General features: G+C 54.5%; 6 protein-coding genes across 6 annotated transcripts; 4 read left to right on the forward strand and 2 right to left on the reverse strand.

Moving 5' to 3' along the window:
* Positions 1-185: 185 nt before the first annotated feature.
* PTSG_01155 (uncharacterized protein) lies at positions 186-3700 on the reverse strand. The gene is made up of 9 exons (XM_004997067.1): positions 3581-3700; positions 3161-3241; positions 2494-2600; positions 2304-2343; positions 2060-2123; positions 1543-1757; positions 945-1226; positions 544-669; positions 186-420 (listed from the first exon to the last, which is right to left on the reverse strand). Exons 1-9 carry the CDS (start codon positions 3668-3670, stop codon positions 277-279), a joined length of 1149 nt encoding a protein of 382 aa, XP_004997124.1. The 5' UTR covers positions 3671-3700; the 3' UTR covers positions 186-276.
* A 39-nt stretch (positions 3701-3739) lies between these two features.
* PTSG_01156 (uncharacterized protein) lies at positions 3740-13608 on the forward strand. Its single transcript, XM_004997068.1, has 30 exons — positions 3740-4047; positions 4274-4388; positions 4661-4723; positions 4895-4989; positions 5204-5312; positions 5524-5627; positions 5847-5925; positions 6080-6136; positions 6346-6526; positions 6737-6856; positions 7197-7315; positions 7614-7774; positions 7939-8115; positions 8311-8392; positions 8760-8915; positions 9177-9372; positions 9540-9592; positions 9802-9891; positions 10091-10189; positions 10387-10426; positions 10650-10831; positions 11056-11325; positions 11551-11604; positions 11792-11837; positions 11975-12094; positions 12367-12425; positions 12689-12778; positions 12900-12939; positions 13059-13134; positions 13333-13608. Exons 1-30 carry the CDS (start codon positions 3965-3967, stop codon positions 13532-13534), a joined length of 3318 nt encoding a protein of 1105 aa, XP_004997125.1. The 5' UTR covers positions 3740-3964; the 3' UTR covers positions 13535-13608.
* A 472-nt stretch (positions 13609-14080) lies between these two features.
* Positions 14081-16400, forward strand: PTSG_01157 (uncharacterized protein; the record flags this gene model as incomplete). The annotated part of the gene is made up of 6 exons (XM_004997069.1): positions 14081-14217; positions 14623-14752; positions 15316-15467; positions 15675-15779; positions 15967-16005; positions 16310-16400. The coding sequence occupies 6 exons, from the start codon at positions 14081-14083 to the stop codon at positions 16398-16400; spliced, it is 654 nt and encodes a 217-aa protein (XP_004997126.1).
* A 673-nt stretch (positions 16401-17073) lies between these two features.
* PTSG_01158 (40S ribosomal protein S13) lies at positions 17074-18856 on the forward strand. Its single transcript, XM_004997070.1, has 3 exons — positions 17074-17211; positions 17564-17648; positions 18169-18856. Exons 1-3 carry the CDS (start codon positions 17140-17142, stop codon positions 18471-18473), a joined length of 462 nt encoding a protein of 153 aa, XP_004997127.1. The 5' UTR covers positions 17074-17139; the 3' UTR covers positions 18474-18856.
* On the reverse strand, positions 18703-21518 carry PTSG_01159 (uncharacterized protein). The gene is made up of 6 exons (XM_004997071.1): positions 21128-21518; positions 20768-20897; positions 20312-20510; positions 19889-20015; positions 19515-19690; positions 18703-19223 (listed from the first exon to the last, which is right to left on the reverse strand). Exons 1-6 carry the CDS (start codon positions 21273-21275, stop codon positions 19020-19022), a joined length of 984 nt encoding a protein of 327 aa, XP_004997128.1. The 5' UTR covers positions 21276-21518; the 3' UTR covers positions 18703-19019.
* A 31-nt stretch (positions 21519-21549) lies between these two features.
* On the forward strand, positions 21550-24277 carry PTSG_01160 (rARL1). Its single transcript, XM_004997072.1, has 9 exons — positions 21550-21586; positions 21887-21978; positions 22103-22240; positions 22428-22478; positions 22687-22717; positions 22925-23036; positions 23212-23259; positions 23434-23564; positions 23786-24277. Exons 2-9 carry the CDS (start codon positions 21975-21977, stop codon positions 23811-23813), a joined length of 543 nt encoding a protein of 180 aa, XP_004997129.1. The 5' UTR covers positions 21550-21586; positions 21887-21974; the 3' UTR covers positions 23814-24277.
* The last annotated feature ends 284 nt before the right edge of the window (positions 24278-24561 follow it).

The raw sequence follows: 24561 nt of genomic DNA on the forward strand, positions 1-24561 counted from the left end.
CTTTGTTTAGTTTGTGCACACAGCATCATGTGCCTGTCGCCCAGGTGTTTTGATCATACTTGAACGGCTTGTGCTGCCTCGTTGTGTTTGCACAATCTAACAATCAAACAAGGCAACAGAAGTGTGAACCGCTGATAAGACAAAACTCTGTGTGTGAGAGAGAATGAGAAAGAGAGAGCGTGTGTGTGAAGTGCGAAGGTGGACTGAAGGGGAACAATGAACCTTGAGGGAGTGCTGGTTTCTATCGCTTTTATTGTTGTTCAGATCAAGCACGTGCTAGCTCGAGAGAGGCTCGGTTGAGTTGCGGGTGACAGGGTTGTGCCACACAATCTCCTCCAGGGCGTCTGTGTTTGCTGTGTCGCAACTGTTGGGGCACGTGTACACGGCGAGCACGCCAAAGTCGGCAGCCGTGGTCGAGACCTTGGTGGAGAAAGGTGTGGGGAAAGAATAACATGGGAAGATGAAATGTATGTGAGAGCATGCATGTGCAGACGCACACACAGACACAGGCAGACAGACAGACAGAGAGACAGACAGACACACCTCGACGGTGGGGAGGATCTGGGGCAAGAGCTCAAACTCAAACTCGCGCATGGCGCCACATGTTGGGCAGGGGGAGATGTCGTGTTCTTCCGGCACGCGACTGCCAATCCACAGCGGCTTGCCGCCCTGTTGTTGTGACATGGTGAGGAGAGAGGGAGAGGCGGGGAGTTGTGGGCTGGAGACGGGACACGGAAGAAGGAGAAGGAAGGTGTGTTGTTCCAACATAGCGGCACAGACAGGCAGACACACACACACACACACACACACACACACACACACACACACACACACAACACACACACACACACACACACACACACAAGCAGCAGACAAGTTCGAGAAGCTGACATGCACAATCAAGGAGAAGTTTGAGGGTAGCAGCACGCCGTGCATGTGCGCACCTGTTGGTAGCGTAGGACTTGGTCTGGCTCGTCGGCGAGGGCCTTGCGAAACTTCTTGATCATCTTGTCAAACTCTGTGGATGTGTTGGCGGCAACCGGTGCCAAGTTTGGATTCTCCTTGGCAATTTGTTGCAGCTCAGAGTGCATATCATCATCATCGTCATCATCGTCGTCATCGTCGTCGTGTTTCTTCTTCGTCGTTGTGTCGTCATCATCGTCCAGTCCGTCAAGCGTTTCATCATCATCGTCATCATCGTCATCATCACTGTCGCCTGTGTTGGTCTGTCAGGCACGCAACGGGTGAAGCACAACGGAAAGCAAGGGACATTGTATGAGTGTGAACGTGACAAGTGTGTTAACGTGACGGAGTGTGCAAGCTCATAGTGGCCATGAATAGGCAGACGTTATGGGGTGGGGCTCAAACGAGGCTGCACGCAGATACAAGCAGACACGCAGACACACAGACACAAGCAGACATGCAGACAGACACACAGACAGGCAGGCAGACACACACACACACACATGCAGACACGCAGACACGCACGCACACAACCACAAACACACACGCACACACACACATGCACAAACACGCGCGCACCTTGATTGGCTCCAAGACGAGGAGGCGTTCTGGGAAGAGAAACTCGGCGGGCTCAACGGACACAAGGTCCGCATATCCCGTGCAGTCTGCCGTGCACTCGTCCTTGTGCCCGTGCAGCCAGTGCCAGCGCTGGTGGTCGCGGCTGCAGTAGTGGCGCTTGTGGCACCGCGAGCACGACTTGCTTGCCGGCATGCCGCACGCGTAGCACAGCCGCACTGGTTGGTCGACCGTGGCGTCATGGTGGTGGTGGTGGTGGTGGTGGTGGTGGTGGTGGTGGTGGTGGTGGTGGTGTAAGTGTATGCAAGTGGAAAGCCATGCTGGGTATGATGGAACAAGACTGGCAAACGAAACACGAACAAGTGAATAAGGACACTTCATATTTGGAAGTGTGGGCTAAAGCATGATCACACGCACACACACACACACATGCACAAGGCATGGCCATTTTCAAGATGACAGGCGCAAGCGAACCCGCACGTGTCTACGTTTCGAATGCAGATAGGGCCATGTCTCTCACCATCTGGAAGTTGCTTGAAGGTGCCTGATGCGTCATCGGTGGCGTCTGACACTTCATGGAAGTACTGTGGCGTCAAAGGGGAGAAACGAGCACATGAGGTGAGTGATAGCTTTAGAATTGGTGCTGATGTGTGATGTGCGACAAGAAAGAATCACAGGCCACGCCCATTGCAGTGTACACACAAACACAGTGTGCACACAAACACAGTGTACGCACACACACACACACACAAACACACACAGACCTTGTTCTGTCTGGGAAGTGTCTGACGGAATGCGCGAAACCTGGTTGCAGTTCAACCAGTGACAAATACTTGGCGTGAGGAGAGCAAACCATTGAGGGCAGAGCAGTGGCCCAGTCGATAACACACACACACATACACACACATACACACAGACGCCATGACATGGATATAGTGGCCGACTACAGCTTACCCGCCCTGTCTGCCGGGGTTGTTGCATGTGGAGGCGTTGGGGCACACAAAGACAAATACACATCGGTGATAGTTCTGGTCTCCCTTGTACAACCCGCCGCTGTACACCTGCACAAAGTTAGAACGAAACACACGCACACATGACCAGCAGCGACGTACACGGGGTGGTGGGTGAAGAGCGAGAGAAGTGTGTGAGTGAGCGAGGGAGAACGGAGCACGCGGGCGATCGAGTTGAAGAAGCAGGCAAGGAAGTGTGCTCGTGTGTAATAACTCCAAGGTTAGCCACCATGACTTGAGGTGGGAAGCTAATGGCACGAGTGAACAAACAGTGCGTGATATGACAACTGTTGTGTCTCGGTGTGGCATGAGGGGTGCGCTCCTCGCGCTCGCGGGTTAGGAGTGGAGGAGGGGAGCGAGGGCCGAGCACGGGGCTCAAGGCGCCTCTTGCTCAACCTTGCCCTCACATGCGTGCGCAGGTGGGGTGGGGGAGGGAGAAGGAAGAGGGGAGGAAGGGGGAGGAAGGGGGAGGAAGGGGGGAGGAAGAGGACAGGAGGACGGGAAGAAGAGGACAAGGGTGGGGATGGAGAGGAAGCGAAAAGAGAAGACGGGAGAAGGGAGAAAGAAGAGCGAGGAGCGAGAGATGGGTACACGTCACATTTGTGCCATACCTGAAAGAGGAAGCGAAGGGTTGCGCCACATGTGCAGGTCAACTGCTCCTTTGTTGGCAGCTGCTCAAAGTTGAGCCAAGCCTAGGGTGTGTGTGGTTCACATGGAAGAGCGCGTTACAGTTGAGACAAGACGATTTGTTTCTTCCACACGCTCCAGCCAACACACAGTTGTACACGACACACAACAAAGACACACACGCACACACACGCAGACTCACAGACACACACGCACATACACGCACACGCACACACACACACACGCACACGCACACGCACACACACACACACACGCGCATGCACGCACATGCACACGCACACGCACATGCACACACACGCACACGCACACACACACACACACACACGCACACGTACACACACACGCCCACGCGCATGCACGCACACACCATATCGCCAACGTACTGGTCTGCCTCCAAACTTTGTGGGCAAGTTGGGCGCCGTGAGCAGCGCAGGAGCGCAATCCTCGACAAAGCCAACCTCGAGTTCCGCCATGACGGCCCGTTCCAAACACGACAAAATGAAATGCACCACTTGTGGACGATTCGCCATATCTTCCATTGTCGGTTTTGGCGCGCCGATTCGAACGCGACTTCCCGCCGAAACACACCAGCACCAAACACACACACGCACGAGCAGCTGTTGTTCACAACTGCCACCATCCCGCCAGTAGTGTCTGTTGTGTCTGCCTGTCTCTCATATCAGTTGTTGTCATCTCTCTCCATCTCTGTGTGCATTGGTGTGCTCCACGTCCACAACGCGTCACCACCCCCCCCACCTCCTTCTGCCATGGCTGAGGAAGCTGCCGCTGCACCGATGCTTCGGCCGGTGCACGGCGATGGCGTGACCCTAGTCACCTTCGACGGCTCTGGGTCAGTCCACAGGGTCCGGTGACGGGAGCGAGATGCGTGTCCGTGTGTGTGTGTGTGTGTGTGTGTGTCTGTGTGTGTGTGTTTGTGTGTGTGTTTGTGCGTTTGCATGTGTCTGTATTTGTGCGTTTGCGTATGTCTATGTGTAGGTGGCGTCCAGATGGGAGCTGATGAGCTGACATGCGTTCATGGCGGACTGATGCACTGCTTGCATGGGCGGATCGCGTAGGAACATTGTCACCGCTGGTGAGAACGCTGTCGTGCATGTGTTCAAGTCCACCACGGATGAAGATGCGCGTGTCATCGAAGACAACACAGGCCCCATTGCCGCCATCGACTGCAAGGTGTGTGTTTATGCATGTGCGTGTGCGTGTGTGCGCGCATATGTGTCTCTTTGTAAGTGTTTTGTGTTTGTGCGTGTGCACACGTGTCTCTTTGCGTGCGCCTGCTCAATGAGCAGAGTTGTGTGGTCGCCTGCTGATGTCGTGTGTGTAGAAGGAGTGAGCACATGGGGGTGGCAAGCACGATCATTGCAAGCGCCCGTTTTGTACATCACCTCACACACGCCACACAACAACCCAACCTGCACCGCCACGCACAACACTGTCGTAAACAGGGCAACAAGCTCGTGACTGCCTGTGAAGACCACCACGTCCGGCTCTTTGATCTCTCCAAAGGGGTGTGTTTCTCAAGCCCAGATACCAACGGTGGTTGTGTCACATCTGTGCCATGTCCGACGCATGTGTGTGTATGTGCGCGTGTGCATGTGCGTGTGTGTTGCTTTGGATTTGATTGGGCTCTTGTAGCTGACCACGTGTTGGATTTCCATGCTCTGCCCTGCCGCCATCAGGAGGAGTGTCTCGAGTCTGTCGTGACGCGTTTTCAGGGCCCCGTCAAAGCCGTTGCTCTCAACAACACGGGCTCCGCGTGCGCTTCTGCTGGCATGTAAGTGGTGTGGGTGGAGTTGACGCAAATTGTTGCCAGAGTACATGACTGCTTGCTGCCGCGTTTTTTGTTCGCGTCTCCACCGAGCAGCTCATTCACACACGCACACACGCACACATACGCACACACACACACACACATACACGCGCTCACTGCTGTTGTCTCTGATCTCAACGCCATGGCATACCGTTTGGTCTGTGTTGTTCGTGTGCAGGGACATGGTGATCAAGATTGTGACGCTGGTGGACATGTCTGTGCGAGAGCTCCACGGCAGCGAGGGCACTGTGCGCTCGCTCTGCTTCGATCCACAGATGGAGCTGCTGGTGCGTGAATGCGGTCTTGTTGCCGCGCGCGCGTTCTTGCTTGAGACTGTGGTGTTGGCTCGTTTCTGTGTTGAGCAACGGAACAATCCTTCATGCAGTCATGTTGATTAGCACCAGCGCTTACACAACGCTCACTCGCCCTCACACGAACACACATCGCCTTGCAACACACTGCCGTGTCCCAACCACACCCATCACCGCGTGCCTGCAGGCATCTGCTGGCGAGGACGGCTATCTCCGCCTCTGGACCATCGCCACAGGGAAGATTGCGCACGAGCTCTACGTTTTACCCAACATTCGCGGCGGCGCAGACCCGTACGTCTCGTGTGTGTGTGTGTGTGGTGGGGGGGGGTTGCTTGTGTGTGGGGGGTTGCTTTTGTGTGAGTGTGTGTGTGTATGTGTGTGTGGTGTGTGTGTATGTTTGTGTGCGTGCAAGAGTTGGGGTGTTGTATGAGCACGCGTGTGAGCGTCTAACAAAGTCACCTCCAACATCCGTTTTCCATGCGTGCCATTGTTTCGCGTGCTCGCGTGCAGAGCTGAAATCGGGATGTACGGCATCGACTTTGACCCGAAAGGAAACATGCTCGCCGTCCCCGTCAAGAACGCTGTGCAGGTGTGTGTTGGGGCTGAAAGGGGGGGGGTTGTGTGTGTATGTGTGTGTGTGTGTGTGTGTGCACGCATCATCGCTGTTTGAACAGCAGCGTGACGCAGTTCTTGACAGTGCTGTCGCGTTTGGTCTTGACTTCTCCTGATCGCCATCGTTGCAGATCTTTGACCGCTCCCTCGAGTTTATGTTCATCCTCAAAGACCTCGGCCACGATGCGGTGTGTGTTTGCGCGTGCGTGAGTGTATTTCTGTTGGTGTATGTTTGCGTGCCCGTGCGTGTTTGCGCGTGCGTGCATGTGCGGATGTACGCGTGTCCATGCTCCATGCCACTCATTTTCCGCGACCACACACTCACATGACACGACATCACCACAATCATCAATCTCCAATCACCAATCACCAATCACCAATCGCCCATGACCACCAGCCCGTGTCGGTGGTGAAGTGGTCCCGTGACGGCCGCTACCTGGCGAGCGTGAGTGTCGATGGGCAGATGCTCGTGTGGGAGCTGTCCAGTCGGCAGTGCGTGGCCTCGTTCAGACATCCGCGCCGCCTGTGCATCACCTCAATCGCGTGGCACCCGACCGAGGAGGAGATTGCTTACGCAGGTGTTGCACTCATCATGCGTGCGTGCGTGCGTGTGTCTGTGTGTTGGTGTGTGCATGTATGTGGTTGCGTGATTACGTGTATGCGTGTTTGTGGTTGTATGAGTATGCGTGCATAAATGCGTGTGCTTGCATGGTGTGTGTTAACCTGCACTGGCCCTTCATGGGACCTGACTCAACATGCCCGCACACCATGCTTTTGTATGCGTTCAGATCTCCTCGGCAACTTCTCTGTGTGGCGCAAACCCGTGCGCGAGAGCGTCAAGGAGAAGCTCACGCCCGAGGAAGTGAAGCAGATGGAGGCGGACAAGAAGGAGGCCGCCTCCCGCGCAGGTCCTGACACTTGTGGTGGTGCTGTGGTGTGCTGCTGTGATGTCCTGTTGTGCTCTGTGGTGATGTGCTGTTGTGGGGTGTGTATGTGCACACGCCTGGGTGTGTGTGAGTGCCTGTGTGTGTGTGTGTGTGTGTGTGTGTGTGTGTATGTGTGTGTGTGTATGTGTGTGTGTGTGTGTGTGTGTGTGTGTGTGTGTGTGCCAGTGCCAACGGTTCCGGCTCCTGCATTGTGTCACTTTTTGTGACAACCGCTTCCCAAACACAGCTCTGCTTTCACCCTCACACATACATACACACACTGTCCCACCCCACCCTAACACGTGTTCGTGCGTGCGTGCAGACGTTGAAACGCTGTTTGACGATGAACCGAAGCAGAAGATCCGTCTGAAGCGGAACAACGCGCCGCGCAACATGATCACAGACAGCGATGACGATGAAGACTACCTCGACGAGAACGACGTGCGTGCGTGTGCATGTGAATGTGTGCATGTGAATGTGTGCATGTGAAAGTGTGCATGAGTCCGTGAATGTGTATCCGTGTGCATGAGTACGTGAATGTGTGTGCGTGTGAATGTGCCTGTGTGCGTGCGCGCGTGTGCAGGCGTGATTGTAACGCCCAATTGTTTGGGTCTGTGTGGACGATTGTGGACGATTGGATGTTGCTGTTCGCTTCTCCGTGATCACCATCATCACATGTCACGAACGGCACCTCATCAACACCACCACGATCCTTCAACCCCACCGCACCTTCCACCAGAACGACGATTTCATCGTTGATGACACGGCGGGAGCACACCAGCAACACGCGTACGCCCCAGTTGCGTCGCAGTTTGTGCAGCCTGCCTTCCAGCCGGCCTCCACGCCGCTCGAAGAGTCAAAGAGATTCCTCGTCTGGAACGACACAGGCTTCATTCTCAGGTCTGTGTGTGTGTGTGTGTGTGTGTGTGTGTGTGTGTGTGTGTGTGTGTGTGTGTGTGTGTGTGTGGGTTGGTCTATGCGTTCGTGTGAACGGGTTTGTTCGTCGCAGTAGCGCTGCCAATCACGCATTCTTCTTTGAACCCCTCCGTTGCTTCACATGACAGCCGCGAAGAAGAAACAACATGCGCCATCGACGTTGAGTTTCACAATGCATCCAAGCACCGCCCGATTCGCCTCGTGGACCATTTCGGGTTTACGATGGGCGCCCTCACGTCATCGCTCGTTGCCCTCGCTGCTCCCTCGCACGCGCCAACCGCAGAGAGCCAGCGCGACCACCCAAGGTGACTGCATCGTCAGAATGGCGGTGACAGTGGAGGCTGAGGTCGTGGTGTTGTTGGTCATGATTTCATGCGTCTCGTCTTGGTGGCCACTTTCCCCTGTCACAATGGCCCACAACCCACTGCACTCAACGACGCGTTGATACATTTCACGACCGCTCACCCCCCCCCCCCCAATGTTTTTGTCTGTGCATGCAGTGTGCTGTTTGCGCGCAATATTGGGCACTGGTCCTCAGACGAGACCTGGCAACTCTTCTTCCCCGTCGGCGAGGAAATTGAGGTTTGGATCAACTGCGCTGGCGTTTGGCGTTGCTGCTGCTGTTTATCATGTACATGCTCTTGCTGCTGAAAGTATGTGTGCGTGTGTGTGCGTGTGCGCGTGTGCGTGTGTGTGTGCGTGTGCGTGTGCGTGCGTGTGTGTGTGCGTGTGCTGTTTGTGCAAGCTTACAACTGCATGCGTGCGTGCGTCCGTAAGCGCTCCAGCTTGCTACCACTCGTTTCTCCTCCTGCTCACACATGCTGTGCCACATGCATCACGTGCGCGCGCGTGTTTGCTTTGTGTGTGTGTGTGTGTTTGTGTGTTTATCGCGTGTGTTTTTGCTCTCTCTCTCTCTCTGTACGTGCGCGTGTTTGCATTGTGGGTGCAGTGCATTGCGGTTGGCAGCGGCGAGACGTCGTTTATCGCTGCTGCGACGAACAAGAACTACATCCGCCTGTACTCCAACAACGGCGTTGTCCTGGATGTGTTCTGCATTGACGGTCCCGTCGTCACCATGGCCGCACACGAGAACAAACTCATGATCGTACGTCGTCTGCACACTCTGTACATGCACACACACGTGTGTTTGCACCATCCTGTGTGTGTATGTGTGCCTGTTTGCGGCTTTGGTTGGAATTCTGTGCCTGCAGTCTCGCTGACAAACGGTCGCACGCTCGCTCCCATCCACACTCTTTTCCGCACTCACACACACACACACACACACTCTCTCTCTCTCACACACACATTCACTCCCTTGCACGCACATGCCGTGTGTGTGTGTGTGTGTGTGTGTCCACGCCTGCAGATTCACCACAGCGCGGCCGGTGTCAAGTCGAACCAGCACATGCGCGCAGTTGTCCTGGATGTTGACGCCAAGAGCGTTGTCTGCCGGACAAATGTTCCACTCACAGATGGTTCACAGCTGGTGTGGGCGGGGTTCTCCGACACGGGCCTGCCTGCCATCGTTGACAGCGAGGAAGTTGTTCGCGCCCTCGTTCCATGTACGTGTCCCTGTGCGTGCACGTCTGTATGTGTGTGTGTGTGTGCACACGTGTGTGTGTGTGTTTGTGTGTGCGTGTGCGTTTCATGCTTTGTTGTATTGTGTTGTGTTGCATCGTGACATTGCCACCCCTTGCTCTCATTGTCTTTGCTGTCATCGCTCGCACAGCGTGGGGCTTTTCCTGGATCCCTGTCGCCGAGTTTAAACAACTGCGTGACGAGGTGTGTGCACGTGTGTGTACGTGTGTGTGTACGTGTGTGTGTACGTGTGTGTGTACGTGTGTATATCTTCATGTACGCCACTGCTATTGTCTATCCTCACCGCGTTCCACATCCCCTCACACACACACACACACACACACACACACACACACACACACACACACACACACACACACACACACACACTCGTCAATATGACACTGCTGCAGAAACACAAGCACGAGTACTACTGGGTAACGGGTCTCTCTGACAACGAAATTGTGTGCATCATCTGCCGAGGCGGCGAAACATATCCAAAGGTGGTGGCCCTACACTTGGCACCGCATTTCCCTTGCTTCTCGCCCGCTTACATACATGCTCTTCCTTCCACTTACTCGCATACACAAGAACACACACACATACACACAACCACACACACACACATACACAACCACAACCCACCCTCGCAAACCATCCCAGCTCACTTGCCCATGTGCCCACCAACCACGGCTACTGCAGGTGCTGCCGCGTCCTGTCGTGTCGACTGTTCCGCTGCAGATGCCAATTGTCTCCGCACCGGAGACAGCGCCGTCGGAGGAAAAGTTCCTGCGCACCAAGGTCGCCATTGGTGGTGATGGTGGTGGTGGTAGTGGTGGTGGTGATGATGATGATGGATTTCATGAGTGCGTGGGTGCTAGTGTGTGGATGTGCGCGCGTGTGTCCTGCGTCGTGCTCTCTCCTGGTACATGCGCGACTGTTAGAACTGGCCTGCTCATTGCATGTACATTGCGTGCACATTGCGCCATCACCGACAGATTTTCGTGGATCATCTTATCGAGAGCGAGGAATTGGACGGTGAGTGGTGATGCACCACACATGACAGAAACGATGCTTGGCACACGACACGTGCCACATGCATGTGACGTATGCATTCACACACACGCACACACACTCACTCACACGCACTCACACGCACACACACTCACTCGCACACTCACTCACACACACACTCTCACACACGGTGGACCGTGATTTCTGACATCCTAACGGCGTTGCTTGCTCTTGAATTGCACGACAGAGCTTGATCGCGCGGATCGCAAGCTGATTCAGCACCACCGCCGTCAGCTCGACCAGCACGTGCTTGCAAGCATCAGCCGGTCTGTGCAGAGCCAGCGGTGGGGACGGGCCCTCGATCTCACAACGCGTCTGCTCCTGCCAGGCTCCTACGATATTGCCATCAAGCTCGCCATGAAGGCAAAGGTACGCCGCAAATACCACATGAATCGTCGCAACAGCGCTTTTCCACTGCACGCAATCTCATTCTCTCTCACTCTGACTCACACTCACACACACACACACAATTACACACACACACATACACACACTCTCTCGCACTCACACACACACGCACACACACACACACGCAAAATACACACACACACACACTTACTCACCACCCGCGAACCCTGGATGCGTCTGTGCAGTCGCCCATGCTCGCCGAGCGAATGTCTCTCGCCAAGACCGCCCTGCAGACGAGCGAGCGCGAGCGCCTTCGCCTGAAGGTGCAGGCAGCGCGCGCTCCTCGTGCCCCCGTCACCAACGTGACGTCACCATTGCCGTCGCTGTCATCTGTGACAGCGCCACGTGCGCGCTCCCCTGCCAACGCCCCGTCGTTCTCTCCGGGCACAGCGCCGCGCACAACGCATGAGCTGGAGATGTCATCGCCTGCATCCACCGCCGCCACCCCAGACAAGGTCAGGGTGTGTGGCGCGTGCTGTGTGCGTGTGTGTCGTGTGTGTTGTGTGTGTGCTGTGTGTGTGTGTGTGTGTGTGTGTGTGTGTGTGTGTGTGTGTGTGTTGGTTGTGTGAGCGCAAGTAACAGGCGTGGCCGGGCGGTTGTTGCTTCACCTCTCCCGCCTCTTCTCTTCCGAACGACAAGCTGCAACTCACGCACGCGTGTCTTCTTCTTCGTGGCTGCAGGCTGCTGCTCGCTCGAGGGACAAGGAGACCAGCAAGTTTGCCAACGCCTTCCAGGTATGAGGCTGTGGGCGCTGTGTGCTTGTGTGTTCGTGGCGGTGTGTGTTTGTACATTTATGTGTGTGTTGTACATTTGTGTGTGTGTGTGTTTGTGTCCTCTCGTTGTACTTTCTATTTCTGGTCTTTGAAACCACTCGAGCTGGCTCATCTCATGCGCGTTTGTACACCACTGTGGTGTTGCCAGAACGTGCCGTTGTCACCCAAGAAGAAGCCAACGTCAGCAAGCAAGCGTAAGTGTCAGACCTTCTATCGTGCGTGTGCATGTTTGCGTGTTCAGTGCGTTTCGTGTCTCCACCGCACACCAACCTACCTCACATTTACCAACCAACATGTTGGTCATGTACCTGTGGGCCGTGCTGCACAACAGCCAAGCTCTCCAACCCGTTTTCAAAGAAGCGCGCCAGCAGCAGCGGCACCGACGCGCCTGCCACCACTGCAACAGCAGATGCAGGCGCTAAATCCAGCAACCCCATTGATGCCCTGAACGGTGTGTTACGTGCGCGCGTCACGTGCGCGCGTCACGTGTGTGTGTGTGTGTGTGTGTGTGTGTGTGTGTGTGTGTGTGTGTGTGTGTGTGTGTGTGTGTGTGTGTGTGTGTGTGTGTGTGTGTGTGTGTGTGTGTGTGTGGTGCGTTTGTGCGTATCTCTGTGTTATTACTTGTGTGCATGTGCGCGTGCTGTATCTGTGCGAGCGAGACAGGCAGCTCACCTCCTCCCCTGCCACGTTGGATTTGTGGTGATGATGCGCAATGGCGGGCAGATTTGGCGCGCACGAGCCCCAAGAAGAAGGCCAAGGTGTCCAGCCCCTTTTCCGCGAAGGTGCGTCGTCGCTGTCGCGTTGTTGCCTCGGCTGGTTTTGGCATTGCTGCTGCTGTTGTTTCTGTTGTTGCTGTCGTCATGTTTCACACTCAAACGCTCATACGTTCGCATGCACTACGTTCACCTTTGCGTTTGACACTCCCTCGACACGGTCGCCACACACACACACACACACACACACACACACACACACACACGCACACGCACACGCACACGCACACGCACACACACACACACACACGCACACACACACACACGTGTAGGCTCCGCGTGCTCTCAACCCACCAGCAAAACAGAGCAAGCCGAAGAAACCTGTTTCAGGCTATCTCCTCTGGCTCAAGGAGAACAGAAAGGTTGACGTGTGCTTGTGTGTGTGTGTGTGTGCGCGCGCAGGTGTGTGCGCATGTGTTGTTGCTGTCCTTGTTGCTCTGCTCACCGCCAGTCGCCATGGGACGTTTTCATTTGTGACTTCAGGACATTATCCAGCAGTTCCCCGAGTTGAAGCCGAAAGAAGGTGGGACAGCCCTTTGATCTATTACGGCTGTGTTGTTGATTTCTGATCTTGCGTGCTTCCTCACTGCTGCTGCTGCTGCTGCTTTTTGTTGTTGTCTTACTTGCTCACTGTTGCTACAGTTGTGAAGAAGGCTGGTGAGATTTGGCGCACCCTCTCTCCGGAGGAGAAGAGCAAGTATGCCCGCCCTGCCACAAGGTACAGAGCGTGTTTGTGTGTGTTGTATGTGTTGTATGTGTGTTGTATGTGTGTATGTGTGTTGTATGATGAGTCGACTGTGCACGCGATTGGAGCCCAGCCATCCCCATCGTGGCCCCAACGCACAACCACACGCACAGACACACTCACACTCACACGCACTCGCACAACCCCTCTCTCACACCGGCACATGTGCAGTGAGAAGAAGCCTGCGCCAGCAAGCGCGCCAAGCTCCCGCAGCGACTCTGACGATTCTGACGACGACGAAGAAGAATCAGAGAAGACCAGCACCACTGCCAACAACAAGAACACCAAGGAGAACGCCAACGGCGTTGAGGACGAACAGTCGCAGCAGGAACCGGAGACTGCTTCCACCGCTCCCCTCGCTTCCGCTGCCTGATGATGAGTCATCGGTTTCTTCTTTCCTTATAGTTGCATCAAATCAAATCAAATGCATAAAAGTTACACATTCCATCCCGCACACATTTCGAAGGTGGTGTGCGTCAGTGCCTTTTTTTCCTCTGCCACCCTGACTTCACTGTCTGACTCACACGCTCTGACTCACGCTTGGTCTTCCCACAAGCAAGGTGTGTTGTGTGTGTGTGGTGGGAGAGGGCCTTACGATGGATAAGAAGGGTTCACATCACATGATGACGGGCGATGGTGGCCTTGTTCTCTTGGTCTCTTCTTCACCGCTTAAACCGGACTGTGCTTTGTTCCACCATTCACAACTTCACTTGCATGCACACGCCAAATTGGACACACACCCATTGTGCTCACGCCAACCTGTTGATCAATCATCATAGTCGTGAAGACAGAGCACGCCAACATCAAAAGCCAAGACGACAAGGACACGAAGAACAAACAACACCTCTTCTTCCTTCCAAGGCGCTCCAACTTCATCCGCAAGCTGTGACACAGAACCCTGTTCTTCTCCGGCATCACCATGGGACAAGTGCTCTGTGTCGCGCCCTTCGCGTCGGCGCCCTTCGCGTCGGCGCCGTCGTGCGTCTCGAAGGAGTACGATTCCACGCTGTGGACCTCCATTGATCTCAAGGTTGCCATCGACGAGGCCAACAGCACGTACGTCATTTGCCCCCCTCCCACACACACACACAGCATGCGCGCATGCATATCATGCGACGTGTTCACCTGTTCCTTCACCCTGATCACCGTCTGCCTGCCTGGTTGTTTGTTCACAACATATCTGCTGTCCCTTCCACCTTGCATGCATTCATGCACTTCATGCATGCATGGCAAGCGAGGGTCGGTTTCGGCGTTGCACCCGCACGCCCTGCACTGGCCTGTTTTCCACTCTTCACTTGCCTTTCGACCACTCTTCACCTGTCTTCCGATTACTCTTCACTGATCGTCTCCCACTCTTCTTCAACTCGCGCCACGCCACGCCATTCGCACTGATTGCCCTTTTTTTTGCCCTCCTCGCTCCTGCGCTTTCCCTCTCTTTGTTTTGCCTCCTCCTCTGGCCAGGTGTGCTGGCCTGGCGAAGAAAGGCGAGCAGCGCGTCAAGTTCCGCATGGAGGGCGGCGATGACGCCACTGCCCTGCCCAAGTCTGGCCTGTTCTGGCGCGCCGCCGTCACAATCAGGCCCTGGCGCCAGGTGAGACACAGGGAGATTGTGTGTGTGTGTGTGTGTGTGTGTGTGTGTGTGTGTGTGTGTGTGTGTGTGTGTGTGTGTGTGTGCGTGTGTGTGCGTGTGTGTGTGTGTGTGTGTGTGTGTGTGTGTGTGTGTGTGACCATTGGTGGTTTGCACCCATGTATGCATGTATCGTGGTGTGGATGAATAGAGAGAGCGATGGTGAGCTTGACGAATGCTTGTGTTTTGAATGTCAGTGCACTGCTGTCCTGTTTTGGTGTCGTGGTGGTGGTGGCTTTGTCCTGCTCCTGTCCAAGCAGCGCACAGCAGCACTGCTTCTTCTTCTCGCTTGCTTGCTTTCTCGCTCGCGCCTACTCTCCTGATTTTCTTGTTTGTCTTGTTTGTCTTATTTCTCACACACACGAAACGCCTGCCTGCTCCTGCTGCGTTGTCTTTGCATTGCGTGTTTGGGGCTATCTTCTGTTTGCTTGCTGTGCACCTTCTCCTCTTCTCTCTTCTCTTCTCTCCTCTCTCTTCTCTCCTCTTCTTCTTTCCTCTTCTCTGTTCTGCCTTCACCCCGATGCCAGTGCGATGGCGGCGAGGAGGAGGCGAGCGCGCGGCTGCTGTCGCTGCCGGAGTTTGCGCGCACCTACCAGTTTATCAAGGACACGTGCAACCCGAGCCGCCGCCCCTCTGCGCCCTCCGCCCCGTCATCCGCTGCCTCCTCCGGCCGCAGCAGGTGCTATATTTGTGTACTTGTGTATGTGTGTGTATATGTGTGTTGTATGTGTGTGGGTGTTGTATGTGTGTGTGCATGTGTTGTATCTCTCTCTCTCTCTGTCACGACCATGCTCTTATGGAGTCGTTGCCATGTTGCGCTTGCACACGCGATTGCTCTCCTGTGCTCACCGTGTCATGCGCTTTCCACGCCAACGCCACTTGATAGCGTGTCCACGGAGTGCACAGACAAATGTGGCGTGTGCTATGAGCGAAAGCCAGACACGGTTCTTGCGTGCATGCACGCATTCTGCGAGTCGTGCGTCTCAGAGTGGTGAGTGTGTGTGAGTGCGTGTGTGTGTGTGTGCGTGTGAGTGTGTGAGAGAGAGAGTGTGTGTGTGCGTGTGTGAGTGAGTGTGTGATTGCATCATTATTCTCGTGTATCGGTGTGCGCCACCTTGGCTCAGCTCATCACCTCACCCTGCTGCTGCCGCTTTGACTGCTGCGGCCCTCACCGCCAGGTCTCACGTCGATGCCACATGCCCGCTCTGCCGCAATGCGTGAGTGGTCACCAACACCAAGGGGAGAGTGGTTGCTGTTCTATTGAGGATGGAAGGCGGGCTGTGCTGGAGAGGTTGTGCTCCTTTCACCCTGCGCTCGTGCTTATACTTGTGTCATGGCTGCTGTTCTTCGCTGTTTATCCTCCCCTTTCCACCCCGTCCTCTCTCCACACCTGACTCGCTGTGCTCACGCCATTGCATGGCTGCCTTGTATTCCTCCTCCTCTCCTCTCTCTTGCACTCCTACTCCCCTCTCTTGTTTGCTGTTCCTTGTCCTCCTTCTTCCTCTCCCTCCATGCGCACAGAATCTCGGATGAGAGCGAATGCTTTGTGGACGTGGCGTATCCGTCCCGTGAGGACCTCAACGCGTACCTCATCAGCAGCTTCTTTGACTGATCGTGCATGTGCTGCCCTTGTTGCACTGCAGCTCTTCTTCTCGCTGTTTCTTGTGTTGGTGATTGAGTCATCACACGCACACACGCACACACACACAAACACACAAACACACAAACACACACACACTCTCTCTCTGACACTGTTCTGACTCTTTGCCCTTTCTTCCATCTCCTCTCTGTCCCCACCCCTCCTCCTTCTTCTTCTTCTTCTTCTCCTGTCCCTTCTTGCTGTCCTTTCCTTTGGTGCTTTCTGTAATGGACTATCTATTCGGTCTTTCCATTTATTGACAGACAGACTGACAGACTGATTGATTGATTTATCTGATTTGAGTGCCCTTCCTGCCTGCATGCGTGCATGCCCTTTTTTGCCCCCTGTATGTAATGTAACATGATGTGACATGACATGATGATGCTTCCCCTTTGCTCTCCCTGCTTGCTTCTCTGTTTTATCTTTCTTTCTCTCTCTCTCTCTCTTGCCTGTCCATCCTGCTCTCTGCCTTTCTTTTGCCCATGCCTGGTTTTATGCCGTGTGCATGTGTGTGCTCGCCCCTGTCACATGTCACACATCACACAGCCACAATCGTCCAATCCAATCCAACAGTACCCAACACCATAAACCAACACCGACGACAATTTGTGAACATGTTCCATCACCTTTCCCCTTTCCTGTGCCTTTTTCCTCTCATCTTCGTCGTCCTCGTGCTTCTCTCTGTGAACAAGCCAAGACAAGACAACCAACCATGGGTCGCATGCACGCACCTGGCAAGGGTATCTCCCGCTCTTCCCGCCCCTTTGTCCGCACAGCCCCTTCCGTACGTTTCTTCAAGACCAGACTCCCACTGCTCCTGTGAACATGACATGCTGTCCAATATTCTTGGTGGTGATTTGTTGTCACATCACGTTGTACTCGTCACCGTCGTGCTGTTTTGTGGTTTGTGGTGGTGGTTTGTGGTGATGGTTTGTGGTGCTCTTCCATCCACATCATATCGCTTCCTCTGTTTCCATTCTTGCCTTCCACCAAGCCTTGCCTTCTCTTCCTCTCCTCCCTTTCCTTCTCCCACTACATTTTACTTTCCTATTCACACTCACTCACTCATTCTTCTCACCCACGCACTCACTCACTCACACCAACTGACACCGCTCCTGGCGTTGCCCACACAACAGTGGCTGAAGAACCTGTACTCTGCTGACGATGTCAAGGAGAGCATTGTGAAGCTTGCGCGCAAGGGTCACACCCCCTCCAAGATTGGTAATGACGCCGTGCCTTTGGGCTTGAGTTTCTCGGGTTGATCATGCAGCACCAATACCATGTGCATGCTATGCTGTTGGACTTTGTCCTCAGCTGGGTGGCGGTGCTGTTGATCTGTACATGCCTGGCTCTTGCCGACCTCCTGGCCTGTCATGGCCGTTGGTGTGCGTGCCTGCATAGCAGCACCGCATCAAACGTGAGGCTCTTTCTCTTTCTCTTTGAGGCCTTTTGTTGTTGTTGTTTAAGTTATTGTTGTTGTGTCTTGTTGTGTGTCTGTTGTGTGTGTGTGTGTGTGTGTCATTGTTTGTGGCTGTGTGTTTGCACCTAACATGCTTGCTGTGTGCTGTGGGATGGCTTAACATGATGCTGAACACTGGCGCTCGCCACACTGCATCTCCTTCCCCTATCTCTCCTCTTTCCATTTTCTTCCCCTCTCTTCCCCCTCTTCTCTCCTCCCCCGCCCCCTTGCCTAACCTTCACAACCCCCCCCCCCCCAAAAAAAAATCTGTTTTGTTTCCAGGTGTGATTCTTCGTGATAGCCGCGGCATCTCGTCCACCAAGGCCATCACGGGCACCAAGGTGCTCCGCATCCTCAAGGCCGCCGGCCTTGCCCCCGAGATCCCGGAGGACCTGTACTGCCTCATCAAGAAGGCCGTCGCCATGCGCAAGCACCTGCAGGAGAACCGCAACGACAAGGACTGCAAGTTCCGCCTCATTCTCGTTGAGAGCCGTATCCACCGCCTCAGCCGCTACTACCGCACCAAGGGCGTCGTTGCCCCCAACTTCAAGTACGAGAGCGCCACCGCCAGCGCCCTCGTCGCGTAAACGCACCCATCTCCCTTTGCCGCGTGGACAGCATGATGTGCGCGCAGGCGGGGGCACTGGCATTTTGTAGGGGGACGCAAGGTTGTTGTGGTGGTGACACATAATCATGTCACGTGGTCCCTGTCACCCCTGTCTTTGCACCCCCTCCCTCTACATTTTGTCTTTGTGCTCTCGCTCTTGTGTCATTTCATCATCATCTGCTGCTGCTCTGTGTGTTGTTGTTGATTTTGGTTGGCTGGCTGGCTGGCTGTGTTGAACGAGCCACGACGTTGGGTTGTTCGTGTGTCTGCCTTGCTTGTTTTATTACATGGCATGGGCGGGCGCCGCAGTTGAGGTCATCAATTAAATAAAACACACACACACACACGCAGTGCATGAATGGCTCAAGTCGAACATCATGCTTGTGAGGGAGATGGGATGGGTGACGTGATGTGACATACGAAGAAGAAGAAAGAAGAAGAGGCAACAAGGAAGGGAGTTGTTCTCGAGGATGTGACAGCAATAACAACTCAACACTGGGTGGACACCCTCCTTATGTGTCATGTGTCACGAGCTTGCTGCGCCTGTGCCGTGCTTTGGCTGCTTTGGCGGCGGCCCTGCGTCGTCTCCATCGTCGGCGAAGAGGTCAGACGGGTCTGGCAGGGCCTCGGAGGTCAAGACAGACGGCGCATGCACATCCGGCAGGTTCTCAACGTGCTCCTTCAGCTTCTTGCGCACCGCAGTCACCCGCCTCGCTTGCTCCTTGCACTCCTGTGCAGAGGCGTCGTGCAAAGGCGCGGAGGGCAGCCGGGAGCCGGGCAGGGCAGAAGAACGTCGGTGCAACGTGAGCCGGGGGGTTGGGAAAGAGGGCGGAAAAAGATGACATTCAAACAGAGAGAGAGAGAGAAAGGGAGCAACACACACACACACACACACACACACACACACACACACACACACACACACACACACACACACACACACACACACATACACAGACGGACAGACAGACACACACACACACACACACACAGACACAGACACACAGGCACACAGACACACCTCGACTTTGAGCTGTGCGCGGGCAATTGCCTGCTTCTCTTGCAAGATGCAGCGTTCTGCCGTCTGCAAGAGGATGTTTCCCTCTGCCACAAACGCCCGCAGGCTCTGCAGGAGGGCAGTCACGTCCTGCTGCGCTTGCTTCACGGGCGCCTCTGCCGCCGCCAGGTCGCCCACGCCTGAGGTGCACACACGCAGATACGCACGTGTGCACATTGTCAGAGCACGCGACACTTGGTGTTTGTGTGTGTGTGTGTGTGTGTGTGTGTGTACAGTGTGTGCGTGTGTGTGTGTGTGTACAGTGTGTGTGTGTGTGTGTGTGACATGTGCATGCATGCAAGCAGTGATTGGTCATGTCACGGGCCAATGTGACTCACTGGTAATGTCCTTGATTGGCCTGTCGTCAAACACGGCTGGTGGGAGGGATCGAATCTTGGCCATGGCCGCGGCGAGCGAAGGAAACTGCTCCTCGTGGGCATCCACTTTCCCAAACAATTCGCGCTTCTGCAGCGGGGGCGTGGGTGGCGCGCATCGCGAAAGTGAATCAACAATACGTAAAGGGGCGAGACTTTAAAGCCACACCATCCACCCGCGTGCGTGCAGCAAGTGTTGTTACATTATTGATGCGCTGAAATGACACGCAGAAGTGTGCTGGCGGACATATGCAGTGACACGCAGAAGTTTGCTGAGGTGATATGCAAACACACGTACACCCACAAACACACCACATACACACTCACACACACATCACATACACACATACACACGCTCACACTCACATCATACACACATGCACGCACATTGATTGGCTGGCCAAGGTCGACATCTTGCAAAGCGTCTGTGCTGACAGCAGGGCCGCTGCTGTTGGCGCTGGCCACGGGCTGTGATGAGCGGAGGCGCTTGCGCAGTTCATTCAGGAACTCAACAGGATACGCTGCACGGTCTTGCCAGATGGAAATGACCCGAATCAGCTGCTGTTGGCCCTTTGCATCAAGCACCCTGTGCAGGAGGCAAACGCACCGCGGGCGTGTGAGCGGCTGCAATGCAATTGGAAGGTTTGTGCTTGCCATGTTTTGGCCACCAACCGCAGCTCCAGCACACAGGCAGACAGGCAGACACAGAGGCACAGTCACAGACACTCAGACACACAGGCAGACTGACACACAGACACACACACACACACACAGACTGATAGACAGACAGACAGACACACGCGCACGCACGCACATGCAGACAAACACGTGCGTGGAACTTACTTGTACACTTCGGGGAGCACGGTTGGAAGCACTGGCTGGAAGGCAGTGATGTAGGCCATGCCTTTCTTCCTGCCTTGGAGAATCACGTCATTGGCCAAGAAGATGAACTTGAGCTTCTGCTTTGTCGGCGCTGTTCACGGGCCAGCGCAGGCAGAAGGGAGAGAGACAGGGGCGACAGGGGAAGAGAGAGAGAGAGAGAGAGAGAGAAATGAGTCAGAGAGAGAAATGAGAGAGAAATGAGTCAGAGAGAGAGAGAGGAAGGGAGTGTCAACAACTCGAGAAACAACTCGAGCGAACAACAACTCCACAAACAGCTTGAGCAACCATTAAATCCCCCACCGCACACACACACACACTCACCTTGTTTGAGTTCTTGCTGCCACACTTTGACAATGTCGTCTGCGTGCTTGGAAAAGTGGAACAGCCAGAGCGAGAGCGATTGGATGCTGTCCTGGCTGGTCGACAGCGTCGACAGCTTGCGTATCAACGATGCCTTGTTTAATGACATGTCGCGTGTCCGTGTATTTTAAGTGTATGTGTGTGTGTGCGCGCTTATGTGTCTGTGTACAGTGAACAACAGGCGATGCTGTGTTAGTGGTGCAGCAGCAGCAGCAGCAGTTGATGGCTGCTGGAGTGCAGGCAAGAGCGAGAGAGGGGATGAGGGTGACAGAGGGTGTGAGCGTTGTCCTTCCTTCCCTTCTTTCCTTCTCTTTCTTTCTTCCTGCTGCTCGCTTGTCTGGCAGTACTGAAAAGTAGATGAAGATGTGGTCAATTATCGCCCACTGAGGCTTATTTTTGGTCGTGGGAAAGAAACAAGCGGTGAGAGACAGAAAGGAGGAAAGGCAGAGGAGGAAGTGAGGAGAGTGGCTGGTTGGTGGGCTGACCCTCTTCTGGGCTTGTATGTGTTGTTGTGTTGTGTGTGGAGGAGACAAGAGACACCAGAGAGTGGGTGCGAAAAGTGCCACGACGCTCGCAACTCCAAGTCAACTACAACACCGCATTGCGTGTAACCCAGCAAAACACGCGATCCATCCTTGTTTCCTTTGCATCTCTTTCCTCCTCACACGCACCTTTGACCACCTCCACTTTGTGCTTCGTGCACTTGTTGCCGCTCTGCAGGTTGTTGTGCTTGTACGTGAATGCACACGGGGATACGAAGCTAAAGTCTCATTGCAGCGCAGCGCATCGCATCACATCACAGCACATCATGGGTGCGTTTCCTTGGGCTTTCTGGAGTGGAGGCGACTGAACGTGTGAGTGTCATTGCCCCTTCTCCACGACGTGGTCGTGACTCAAACGTGGATGTGTGACCCGTTGTGTTGGTGGCTTGCGCAGGTGGGTTCTTCTCGTCTGTGTTCTCCCGCCTGTTTGGCGAGAAGGAGAGGCGCATCTTGATTTTGGGATTGGACGGTGCCGGCAAGACAACCATCCTGTACAGACTGCAAGTCGGCGAAGTTGTGTCCACCATCCCAAGTACGGTTTGTGTCCACGTGGCACCTTGGTGTTCTGTGCCGTTGCTTCACTGCGCCTCACACCAAACCCCAGGACTCGTGACATAAGGATGACAAGCTACACTCATGCCCAATCGCTGCATGTGTTTGTGTGGTGGGGTTGGTGACGTCGTATTGCTCATGTTGTCATGCTACTTTGTTGTCCACAGCCATTGGATTCAACGTGGAGACAGTCACATTCAAGAACCTCAAGTTCCAAGGTAACTGTTATGGGTGCACGGCTTCCATATGTGGTGTTCGTGTGTGTGTGTGTGTGTGTGTGTGTGTGTGTGTGTGTGTGTGTGTGTGTGTGTGTGTGTGTGTGTGTGTGTGGACCGTATGACTGCATGGGGCTGTTGTGCTGCATTCCCTCGATGCCTTCTGCATCTCATTCATGCTGCCTGCCAACCTGACGTGTTCCGATACCAGTTTGGGATCTTGGCGGACAAACTAGCATTCGGTACGGTCACACATGCGCGCTCTGGGTGTGTCTGCGAACGCACGTCAGCGCTTCTTCGCTTTTCATCCCGGCGCAACCTTTGGATCGTGTTCGAGTGCGCATACACGCACACACACGCACACACCCCAACGTAACCACGCATGACCCAACACCACGCACATCCACGCATCCATAACCGCGTGTGTATCCTTCTGTTTTCTTTATCAGGCCATACTGGCGGTGTTACTACAGCAACACAGATGCCATCATCTACGTGGTGGACAGTTCAGACAAAGAGCGCATGGGCATCTCCAAATCAGAGCTTCTCTCCATGCTTGAGGTGTGTGTGTGTGTGTGTGTGTGTGTGTTTGTGTTGTATGCGTGTGCGTGGGTGTGTGCAAGTGCAAGTGCGCGTCTGGAAACAGATGTTGTGCGCGTGCACCCAACTTTTCCTCCTTTGATGGCCTCTCACGTACTTGGCCTTTCATCTTCGCTTTGTCCTGTCCTGTTCGCAGGAGGAAGAGCTGAAGGATGCCGTGCTCCTCGTCATGGCAAACAAACAGGTACACATGTGTGTCTGAATGTATGTGTGTGTATGTGTGTACTTCCTTCCATATGTGTGCATGTGTGTGTGTGTGTTATGTGGCTGATTGCCCCAAGTTCACCACCGCTCTCTGCGCCATGCCTCCCGACTCCTTCCTCACCCCCTGGCCATCATCGCCGTCACGTGTGTGCAGGATCTGCCTGGTGCGTTGAGTCCGGCAAAGGTGTCTGAGGCGCTTGGGCTGCAGGCCCTGCGCAACCGCACGTGGAGCATATTCAAGACCTCCGCAACAAAGGGCGAGGGGCTCAACGAGGCCATGGAGTGGTGCGTGCTTTGTGCCTGCGTGTGTGTGTGTGTGTGTGTGTGTGTGTGTGTGTGTGTGTGTGTGTGTGTGTGTGTGTATGCACGCGAAAGACATGTGCGTGAGGAGAGCTGTTGTTGATGTGTTGACGCGTGTCGTGGTGTGAGTTTGCGCAGAAGCGTTGGCTTTCATGTGCCTCACCATCAAATGCCTGTTGATGATCATCGTTACATGGCTGGTTCAGGCTCGTTGAAGCGGTGACAAGCAAGTAACCGTGACCGACTTTGCGCACCTTGTGTGCACCGTGCGCACACTTCAAGCTCACCGCCACGGCTGCACTTCAACCACCTCCTCATCCGGCACCATCAGCATCCCCAGCGACCCCTCCATTCACCAAAGGCATCATCCCCACTGATCACGCCTCAACTTCTTTCACCCTTCACCTTCCACATCCACCTTGCACCCTCCCTCTGTTCATTGCTCACCACAGCAGTTGCCTCTCCGGTTGTTCTTAGTCCCCTCTTCTTCAGCGCTACGCGTCGTGTTTGTGTTGTCAAGTCGTTTGTTTGTATTATGTAGCATGCATCACTGCCAAGCTGTAGCAGTGTACATGTGTGTGTGTATGTGTGTCATCTACATCCTCGCTTTTCGAGGACACGCAACGTATATTTGTGTGTGTGTGTGTGTGTGTGTGTGTGTGTTGGCGTGATTCTCCAAAGAAAGAGCAAGATCCAACTAATTGGTTGACCAACGCGAACGAGTGCAGAGGGAGCGCGTGGTGATGGCAACAAACTCAACAACACGTTATGAAACCAGTGTGGTCGTCATCGCAAAACAAAATGTAATAGACGTGAAAACACACTGTTGCTCATGACAAAATGCATTCACACTTGCACACACACACACACGCACACACGCACACATAAGAATAACTATCACAACGACCGTACTCACTCTCGTAATACCACAATACCACGACACGCACACACACACACTTGTACCCACACACAAATGCACACT

The sequence above is a fragment of the Salpingoeca rosetta genome (assembly GCF_000188695.1).
Source record: "Salpingoeca rosetta unplaced genomic scaffold supercont1.4, whole genome shotgun sequence".
Lineage (NCBI taxonomy): Eukaryota > Choanoflagellata > Craspedida > Salpingoecidae > Salpingoeca > Salpingoeca rosetta.